This window comes from Rhincodon typus, chromosome 2 (genome assembly GCF_021869965.1).
Source record: "Rhincodon typus isolate 14 chromosome 2, sRhiTyp1.1, whole genome shotgun sequence".
NCBI lineage: Eukaryota > Metazoa > Chordata > Chondrichthyes > Orectolobiformes > Rhincodontidae > Rhincodon > Rhincodon typus.
In genome coordinates this window covers 61,405,068-61,416,479 of record NC_063333.1, presented here as the reverse complement: position 1 = coordinate 61,416,479, position 11,412 = coordinate 61,405,068, and the positions used below count along the sequence as shown (strand labels likewise).

At 39.1% G+C, this 11,412-nt stretch overlaps 1 protein-coding gene across 1 annotated transcript in view; it reads left to right on the top strand.

Moving 5' to 3' along the window:
- The window catches only part of LOC109927512 (tensin-3), a 381,339-nt gene that overhangs the window by 319,086 nt on the left and 50,841 nt on the right, over nucleotides 1-11,412 (top strand). The window contains exon 19 of the mRNA XM_048608151.1: nucleotides 10,282-10,467. Coding sequence (XP_048464108.1) covers nucleotides 10,282-10,467 — 186 coding nt within the window. The remainder of the gene's footprint in view (nucleotides 1-10,281; nucleotides 10,468-11,412) is intronic.

The window sequence follows — 11,412 nt, the reverse complement described above, 5'->3', positions numbered from 1 at the left end:
GAAATGTGGAGCTGAGACTACAACGAGATTAGCAATGACATTATTGAATAATGGAGTTGGTTTGAAGGGCCTTTTTTTTTTAATTCCTGCTCTTAAGTCCAATGTTATTATGTTCCTGTAGCAGTTCCTGCTTTATAGGCAACAAAGTATTTTTGAAATGCAGTCAATGTTATAATGTCAGCATGTAGAGCAATGTCTCCCAAATAGCAATGATAATTATTTGTTAGCTAAGGGCTAAATATTGTCAGGAAACCAGGAAAAAACTCCTGTCTTTCTTTAATCAGTGCCAGGATATCCTCCGGAGCACTCTCTATCCTGCGTTAGGTGAGAGCTTGGCCTCACATCCACTTCAGAAGGCATACCTGAAGTACGGCCCTCCCTCATTACTGACCGGAGGTGTAAGAGCATGAATCAACAATCTTCTAATTTAACATAAAACCAAACTAGCATTTAATTGATTAGCTATGGTGCGAACTGGCAGACTCGAGTGTGTGGCTATATTTTCCACTGACCTATTTATAGAATTACCAATATTGAAAGCCTACGTTTACACTTTAATGTTTGACATTTGTAAATTTTTAGTTGTTTTCTTACTGCAAGTGATTCGTTACCTACCATTTGTTATAGAAAATGAGTTTAGGTAGATCATTTCTAGACTCTTTCACAATTGGTTAAATATCTGTCACAGAGAGAGTGGTCTTTTATTTTTTACCCCATGGCTTCTAATCCTGTAGGAGGTCAACCGGTAACTTGGCACCTCTCCAGGCAACAGCTGAGACTTCTAGCACCACAATAAAACCTCCCCTTCAGGTGTGTGTTAAATAAGGAAAAAATATTCACATGGTTATTTTTTATATATTGTATAGAGAGCAGTATTTCGAAAAATGTACTTTTATGGCTAATTTGATGATTCCCTCAGTTATAACCATTCTAACAATTTGGAATATTGTTAGTTTTCACTGCTATAGTTTCATTCTGCACTGTGGTAGCCTCTGAAGTCAGACAGATGTGAGTCCATGGTGGGTAAATGATGACTGCTGATTTTTGTTTTGTTTTCTGGTCTTCTCCTGCCTCAATGCTTTCCTCACAAATTACAAACATAGTATGATTACTAATGCAGTTGGTTTAAGATATTGCTGCTGGAAGTTATGAGGTAATTACAATATATTTGCACTACTTTTTCCCCACGTGACTTAAAATGGTTATCATAACACTTACTCCTAGCCAGTCATAGCAGTGATTAATGCATAAGCATCTACACAACAGCAACACTTACATAAACATTAAATTTGCTTCCAAAATTGTACTTCATATATGAGTACTCCGATTATTCAATTCAACTTAAATTCATTAAGTAGTCATTAGGTCATGCTGAACTTGACTATTGCTGAAAAGGGACTCATTTGTCTAAGATTTTCATCTTGCGCCCATTGTGACATTTTGCAAGAATATGAATTGAAGGGGATAATCAACATTTATACTGCAAGAGAGGTTGGAAGTTTACTCTGATGGATGGAGGCATTGTCATGGAGAATGTACCCATCAATGCTGATTTAACCAGGCAGGTTGATGCAGATTAGTCGGGACATTGCCCTGAGAAAAAGCTAGTGAATGGCTGTCACCTATTTTGTTGAGTTGAAGCAGGTGCAGTGCATGCACAAATTCTTTGTGCCTGCAAAAAATATTAACCCGCATAGTCCCAATACTCGCAGGTGCGTCACGCCTCCAGCCCGGCTGACAATTTTAAAATGGTTGCCTGCTTAATTCCTTATACATTCAGGATTATTCAGCCAAAGTTGTCCAATTGCAATAGTGCATCTAATGTTAGACACAAGATTGCAAGTTTTGCAAGCAGACTGGTTGGGTACGGTCAGTACCTTGCTTGTTGTGAGCAGCTGAAGGGACATGCTAATTGAAACAATTCCCTAGTCTCTGGAATCACACTGGTATTGGAATTCATATATATCATAGGGGAGGCAATGGCCTAGTGGTATTATCGCTGGACTGTTAATCCAGAGACCAACATTCTGGGGACCTGGGTTTGAACCACGCCACGGCAGATGATGGAAATTGCATTCAATAAATATCTGGAATTGAGAATCTAATGATGACTATGAATCCATTGTTGATTGTAGGTAAAAACCCATCCGGTTCACTAATGTCTTTTAGGTAAGGAAGTGGCCATCCTTACCTGGTCTGGCCTAGATGTGACTCCAGACCTACAGCAATGTGGTTGACTCTTAACAGCTCTCTGGGCAATTGGGGATGGGTAATAAATTCTGGCCTAGCCAGTGACGCCCTTATCCCATGAACGAATAAAGAAACAAAAAAAAAAATGCTCATTTAGATGACAGGAAGAATGTCTTTTTGGCTTGACAGCAGCATTCTGTTAGTTAGTCACTCATGTTACTGCATAGTAGAAGCGTGGAATTGCTACCTTCACCTGTTGCACCTAGATTTCAGATGTAGGATAATCTGAGGTAGACAGGGCAATAGCAGGGGCAGTACGAGGATACATAGGAAAGCAAATACGTGGGGGATTCAGAAAGGTCATCCAGGGATCTGGAAAGATTGAGAGTGAGCAACAATTTGGCAGATCTGGGGTAATGTGGGAAATGTGTTTGGTGGGAAGAATAGAAGAACAGGAAATTGTTTAGATGGAGAAAGGATACAAAGTGTTGTGATGCAGATGGATCTGGATGTCACTGTACATCAATCAGAAAAAGTTAGGTATGAGGAGTCATCAGGGATGCAAATCAAAAGTTAGCCTTCCTGCAAGGTGAGTGGAATAAAAAAGCAAAAGTCTTTTAACTACTACACAGTGCATTGTTGAGAACAGGCTTGGAGGGATATACTTGCATTGGATGCAGTTCAGAAAATGTTCACCAACAGTGAAGGAATTTGTCTTAGAAGGAAAGGTTGAGCAGGTTGGGTGTTCAGAAAAATGAAAGTACACAGTAAATAGGGCAAAAAATGTTTAGGGTTGGTGTTTTCGAGAGTGTGTGAATTTTTAACATTGTAAGAAGTCATAATTATTGTTAACAACATCTTTAGACCTGAAAATTTAATTTTAGCAGTGGAGTCTCATTCCTTTAGAGTTCAGTTCATATTGGAGATTTTGAAAGAATTAAAAACATGTGTTTCAGTTATTCTGCCTATCTCCATCTATATCTCAGTTGCATCCTTTATTCCACCAATTTTTATTTTGCTTACTTCTTTATAGCTCATGGTTTAGATACGAAATGTCTCAGTGAGTGTTCTTCCATTTGGTTTATAGATGACACTAGTGATTGACCTGCTGTCTCATGCTGTTGATTGCCTGTAGATGGTTAATATTTGTGATTTGGGTGAGGTAGGGCAACAATGGCATGAATGAGCGATACAGCTGATCTACCACAGGTAGTAACATGCTACCCATTCTAGCTGATGTCATTGGTGTATTTTCCTTTTAAACCTCATCTAATTTCTCAAGCCCACCTAATTAAACGTTGATAACATATATTTTGTTTACTGAACAGTGACGCATCACCACTGGAACTTGATGATGCAGACTCATACTCAACAAACCAAACAAATGTAGAGAGATGTTTAGCTGGGTAACAATGACAGTTGATGTAATATGCCAGGTGGGACTTGGCCTGTGCCGAACTCTTTGCATTATTGACTGAACACAAGACTCAGATACAAATTATTCTGTTGTCTTGAATAATCAGCAAATCTAGTACAGTACATAAATTGTAAATGCCTAATAGGCTCTAGTTTTTCCGTATGCTTTTGTTTACGTATCAATCGCCAAGGAACAGAATCAAAATCAATCAGATTATCACCCATTATGTCTGGCCTACATTTCCCCTGTTAATAAGTTTGCCACCTTTTTAAAATTGCTTTTTACAAGTGGTATTTCAAGGCTTCTTTTTAACACTATGCAAGTTGAGTACAACTTAGAATTGAAGACTCCTTCTCTAGACATTTAAATGTTATGGGTGAGAAATCTTAGACAGGCCACAATGTGTTTGAAACCATGTCAACCATTGAAAACGTCAACCATTCATCACTCACAAAAAAGTGATCCACTATCGTTCAGCTTTTTTGTAACTTGAGGTATCCTTTTACACCATTCTGACAATCGACTTCAGAAATATACCAGACAAAATTGTTTGTCTTTCTGTTTGCTTCATAAAGTCTTATTTGTATTTGTGACATTTGTACATAGAAACTCCCCTACTCCTCTCCAAGGATATTGTGTACGTGCTTCAAGTGTCCTTCATAAGGAGCCTATTGTTAAAATATTTAATGCCCTAAAGAATTGATTATTAGAAGTGAGAATCCTGACTGGCTTTTCATGCCACCCATCTCCCACCATATCTTATGACCACCACCAATACGCTTCACACTCGGTACATTTTCAGGTTCAACACAAAAACACTGTATCTCAAAACACTCACTTGTCCTTCCTTTTTCCCAAATATTCAGTGATGCAATGGCAAGATGCAAGGATTGTAACAGACCATTCTTATTTTGTACATTGACTTACTGGGATGAGTTGTGTACTGTTCCATGATATTATTTTCCTGAACTGGAATGTTGTTCTTCAGATCCACAGTCAAGTTTTGAATAACAATGGTTTATTTTACTTGCAATAAATGGATGGGGATAAAAAGCATAATTGTAAACCATCCATTTTTTTACCCTTCATACTGTAAATAATAGAGAAACATTGTGTTCCTTTTAAATATTGTTGTGACCCAATGAAGAGGTCCACAACTCCCCTCTTTTAACAATCTAGCAGTGGCAAACAACTATGTTTTGTTTTCATCATTAGTACATTGCTATCACACTTCAATTAAACTTAGTACACCAGATCAGAAATGAAGGAGAACCAATCGTAAGGCTTTCTTGAATGAAATGTAGGTGAGTTTTATTACCCAAAAAAAAACAGGCAATGATCCTCCAAAGAAGATAGGGGTAGGATGGTTATCTGGTACAAACATGAAAGTAAAGGCAGTTGTAGTTTACAGTTTTAAGATTCTTGTGTTGCAACAGTGAAACCTGGGTCCAGATGCTTGATCTTTGACAAGCACTGGGCCAGTTGCTGGGATCCCTGCTGCCTGGATTCAATTCCATCGATGTTTCTGTGTTAGCGGTGACCTTGTAGAGGTTTATAAAATCATGAGGGGCACAGATAAGTTGATTAGCAAAGGTTGGAAGAGTTTAAAACAAGGGAGCATATTTTTAAGGTGAGAGAGGAAAGATTGAAAAGAAACTTGAGGGGCGATGTTTCACACAGATGGTTGTTCGTATGTGGAGTGAACTGCCAGAAGAAGCGGCAGATGCAGGTACAGTTACAACTTTTAAAAGATATTTCGACAGGTACATGAATAGGAAAGGTTTAAAGGGATGTGGGCTAAATGCAGGCAGATGAGAGTAATTTAGTTTGGGAAACTTGGTTGGCATGGACAAGTTGGATGGAAGGGTTCATTTCTGTGCTGTATGACTTTATAACAACTAAAGAACACCAAGGTCCCTGTCCAAACACAATTGTAGGTTGTTAGTTAGATCTCACATACGATCCTATATTAGCTCTAATAGGAAAACTGTGACTGAGCCATTCATCAATTAAATCAACAGCCCATCAGGAACTGTAAACTTCTCAAATGTTTCAAAGTACTGAGATAGTACACCTTGTTATTTCAAAGTACTGACCCAGTTTAGATCTACTTGACCTGAATCTCATAGTTTTGTGATCCTTGGCCCCATTCCATTAAATATCATGAAATGAATGGTAGTTGTACCTCATTAATTTTTTAATCTTTGACAAAGCCATAGATACTTCTGATTCAATATGGTGGTTTCTAGATTAGTTAAATGATTTTTCACTTTGGACAACCATTGTATGGGTTTGTGGAAACTACAGCCAGTTTATCTAGAATTGAACTTAATGTTGCAATTTGTGGGATTGTGCTGTGAGCATTGGCAATAACAGTGACTTGTATTTTAAAATCCTTAATTGGCAATTGCATACTTTGGACCATCTGAAGATTTTGCATGGTGATGTATCAGTAGAAGTTACTCCTTTATTGCCGTCATTTAAAAAAAACCCGATGTGATCCTGTTTCTAAAAATGAAAATTCAAGTTGAAATTGAATCTAGGCAAAAATCCATTTCATCCTGATGACCTGCTCATTCCTCGGGCATTACCCCTATATGCATGAATTCAGCAGGGATTAGACTTCAAACCTGGGACTTGCTCATCAGTGGCACAAAGACACACGTTGGACACTAGAATGAAAGTTATTTGACCCTTTCCTGCAACCACCTCATATAATTTCAGTGGAAGTCCAGTGGAAGAGGCACATGTGCTTTGGATTTGCTGAGTCCTGGGCTAAGGTACTTGCTTCTTTGTAGCCTTGTTTGGAGACTGAATCTCTGTTTACTCCCGATCTGGCAGACGAACATAGTGATTTGGGCTAGGAATAGGTACTCTCTGCATTGGAAAATTGCAAATCTTCAATCTTAGAAGGTCCCATTGTCAGTTTTGTAATTGGCATCCTGACAAAAACGAGATGTACCATTCTCCTGGAAAGTGGGCATAGCAGAGATCCACGATTGAGATTGAAGACTGATGAGAGGGTGAGGATACGATTTCAAAAAGATGTCAGAATGGTCACCTTGGCATGTGCACCACTGAAGGCAGATGATGCTGGTACACCTGGGGCAGGAGGGGACTACACCGCTTCAAAACTCTTATCAGCTGCCAGCTGTGCCCAACACTGCCCGTCACCCAGCTCTGTCACCACCCTGCTGTAATCTACAGTTTGTGGCTCTGGGGCAAGTAGATGCCCAACATGCACAAGTATAATGTGGTGCCCAATAGCACTGTGTCAGTGGATAATCTCCCAATCTACGGGCAAGATCCTTGTTAAACTTCAGGCGTTATTGCCCTCTTCAGGTCTGTTGCCTTTCTCCTGTAGATTGTTGAAGGAACTTTTCGGTTTCAAAACGTCTGATGAATTTTCTTTTGACCGCAGTTCACTGTTCATACCTGCTTTACATTTAAATTCCACAACCATCTGGTTCTGGTTTGTTTTTATGCCTCACTAGAGTTTTTTATTGCTATTTTCGCTCCAAAAGTATTTTCCCCCATGGAAACTTTTTTCCCATGATGCAAATTGTGCCAATATAACTGCGCTATAAAATATTTTGTTTTATGCACATAGACCTTCAAGGTCAGAACATTTTTAGACTTCTCCATGATTCTGCTGGACAAAATCTTTAATACAGTGTTCTTATAATAATATTCTGACTTCTATTTCTTCTAGCTGAATTAATATATTGCATTCCATATTTTTGTAAAAAAAAGCTAATTAGACATTTTTTTTCAAGAACATTCTCCTCAAAATATTATTAAAACTAACAAGAAAATTTGTTATTCAGCAGATGCCAATGTACAATATTGAAGAACAAAATACCCATTGTATTGGTAGTTACACTATCTAATTCATATTGGCTAAGCCAAGATCCCTGCTGTGCCAGCAAAAGAAGAAATTCATCAATTAGAATTATAGATCATACTGTACAAAAGGGACCTTTTGGCCCATTAAATCTGTACTGTCAATGTTAGTTACCTCTGCACCTAGTTTCTGGCCTCATAATAAACACATTGATTTTGAGAAAACCGTTTTCTGAACATTTATAGCACACATTGCAAAAGAAAAAAAAAAATTTGCTAAGACTTGAATGCACCTCATGCTGCATGGCCCTTGTACCCTTCATGACCAAGACGTTACTTAAGGACATAAAGATTTTGAGCAGGAGTAGGTAATTCAGACCCTCGAGCTTACTCCGCCATTTAGCACAATCGTGGCTGATCACATCTCAGACTCAATTCCGCTTCCTTGCCTGTTCCCCATAACCCTTTAAACTATTACTCATCAAGAATCTGTCTATCATCTAAAATTTTACTCAGTGGGGCATCTGCCCACTGAGGCAGTGAATTCTGCAGATCCATGACTTTTTGAGAGAAATAATTTATCCTCATCACCGTTTTAAATCAGCCACCCTCAGCCTAAAATTGATCTCTTGTTCTCAACTCTACACAAGGGGAAACATCAGTTCTGTGTCTACTTTGTTAATCCCCTTTAGCACCTTATGTATTTGAGTTCAATCTTCTCTGTAAAAAGTATAGGCCTGCGCTTAAGTGAACATTTTCTGAACTATCTCCAATACAATTACATCCTTCCTCAAACAAAGGGACCAAATCTGTACACAGTACACACAAGTGCCTGGTACAGTTTGCAGCAATACTTCCTTACTTTTATACTGAATCCCTTTAACAATAAATGCCAAAATTCCATTATTCCTCCTCAAAACCTGCAGACAAACTTTCTGCAACTTGTGCACTAGGACACCCAGATCTCTCTGCACTGAAATACTTTGAAGTTTTCCGTCATTTAGATAATAAGCTGTCTTTCTATTCTTCCAACCAAAATAGATAACCTCCCATTTATACATGTTAAACTCTGTCTGTCAAATTTTGGTGCATTCACCACCGTATTCATTTGTAATTTAATTTACTTATTTCTTGGAGGCAACCTACTTTTCCATCTATTTTCATGTTGCCTTCAAATTGGGCTATCCAAATCACTAACATAGGTTGTAAATATTTGGAGCCCAAGGGCTAAACACTCTGGCACTCCATTAGTTATAGCTTGCGTACCAGCCAACTATTTTCTTATACTGGCAGTGTCAATCCCTGTACTCTTCTAATCTGCTCAAACATTTAGTTATTTTTACTCAATGAAATGTTTGGTCATTATCCATGGACCAGACTGAGAAAGGAGAGGCATTTGTGCCTTTGAAAGGCCGTGCTCATGAAGCTGTCAGGACCTCTACTAAAATTAATATGTTTCTGAGGAACACATTTCTTACGTAAATGAGAATTGGGATGATTTTGGAATCAAAACCTCTAGTTGGAATTTTGTTTGCAATCTTGGCTGGGGGGGCGGGTGTTGGTTAGCTTTAGTTGGCTAGAAGAGTGGTTTGAGATGCACGGTGATGCCAACAGCATGGGTTCAATTCCCACACCAGCTGAGGTCACCAATGAAAGACTGTCCTACTCAACCTCTCCCCTCATGTGAGGCGTGGTGACCCTGAGTTTAAACCACCATCTGTCATCTCTTTCTCCAATAAAAGCGCTCCCCTATGGTCTGGTAGGGCAATGATGACTTTAATCCGTGAGCCCAGGATGATGCATTGGGGGATTCAGGATCACATCTCACCACAGCAATGTGTCAAATTTAAATCCAATCAATAAATCTGGAATTGAAAGCTAGTAATGGTGAGGCTGAAACTGCCATTGATTGTTCCAAGAAGCATCACTTTGCTGATGATTGAGAATAGCCTGATAAGGCAGTAATCGGCCACAGGTATTGTCCTACTTTTGTGTATAGGATATACCTGGCTAATTTTTCACATTGTCAGGTAGATGTGCCAGTGTTGCAGGTGTGTTGGAACAGATGGATTAATGATCTGGCTAATTCTGGAGCACAAGTCTTCAGTACTATTTACACAATGTTGTCAGGGCACATAGCCTTTGCAGTATCCCGTGTGTTCAGCCATTTTGTGAAATAACGTGATATTAATTGAATTGGTTGAAAATGGCATCTGTAATGCTGGGGATTACTGTAGGAGGCCAGATTGGATCATTCGGTCAGCACTGCTGGTTGAAGATGAATGAAAATGCTTCAGGCTTTCACACTGAGGTGCTGGGCTTTCTCATCATTCAGGATGGGAATACTCAAGGAGCCACCTACCTCAGTGTGCTGTTTAAGTGCCCACCACCATTCATGGCTGGAAGTGACAGAACTGCAGAACATAGATCTGATGTGTACTTATGGGATCACTTAGCTCTGTCTGTTGCTTGTTGCTTCCACTGTTTGGTGTAGCGTGGCTTTGTTATATCCTCACCAGCTTGATATCTCATTGTTAGATGCACCTGATACTGCTCCTGGCTTTCCTTCCTGCACTTTTCATTGAATCTGAATTGATCCCCTGTTTTAATGTTGGTGTTAGAGTGAAGGGAGGATATGTTAAATCATGATGTTATTAATGGGTAGAGAGCTATTTTGAAATTAAGCAAATACCAATCAGCCTCTCTTCACATTTTCTAAACTTTTAATGTAACGTATACTTGAAGTTATAGACGTAATGATTAGGTGTTTCAAATATTCAAGACTTTTTTAGAGAATCATTCCAAATATTAACATATTACTTTTCCATTAGGTGGGCAGGCAGATGAAAGCCACTTAACATTTGGAAGGACAAGGAAGTGGGGTATTGGACAGTATGATCAAGGTGATGGTCGCCTGCTGTATGATCAAAGTGGATGGATGAAATCCTCTGGCCCTAATCACTCTGAGCCTGCTGGAGTATTCACTACAACTGGCCAGACAGGGGAGGTAGGTAACACATCATGGGAATGATCTTGGATCTATTCTTTCTCCAAAGCAAATTGAAATGCCTCATTAGTATGAATTCCAGATTCAATAAGGTCATATTGTTTACGATGGGCCAAGCTGCTTGTTTAGCACTCCTGTGGAGTGTTGGTGCTGATTCCCACAAACTTTAGTGGCAGTAGTTAATGTTTTATAAGCTGTTGCATTGTCTTTGGTAACATTTATAAGGCACCCGGATGGGTATATGAATAGGAAAAGTTTAGAGGAATATAGGCCAAATGCTGGCAAATGAGACTAGATTTATATAGGATATCTGGTCGGCATGGACAAGTTGGACTGAAGGGTCTGTTTCTGTATCTCTATGACTCTAATAGTCCAGATTTTGAAATTATGAGGTGCATAGATAGAGTAAATAGGAAGAAACTGTTTATATTCATGAAAGAATTATGAATGAGAAGGCACAGGCTTAAAGTGATTTGCAAATGTAGCTTTTTTTTCCTCTAATGAGTGGTTCAGGTCTGAACTGCACTGCCTGTAATTATGGTTGAGGCAGAGTAAATTGAGGAATTCAACAGGGCAATGAATGATAATTTGAATAGAAACAGCATGCAAGGGTCTGGGGGAAAGTAGACTAGGTCACAATGGTCATTGGAGAGCTGCTGCAAACATGATGGACCTAATCTGTGCTGTAACAGTTCTGAGATTCGGTGATTCAGAATATATGTTTCATCAAGGGAGAATTCTGTTTCACAAAAAATATTTTTCTCTTCCCTGAAGCCTGCACTCTGTTGATCTTAATAGTGAACAAATCACTTGTTCACATATTGCCAAGGATGTGGTTGTCCTTCAGACTCCTGAGGTTCACCACACTGGCTGAAATTGACTAGCCTCAGATAACAAAGTGTAGAGCTGGATGAACACAGCAGGCCAAGCAGCATCAGAGGAGCAGGAAGGCTGA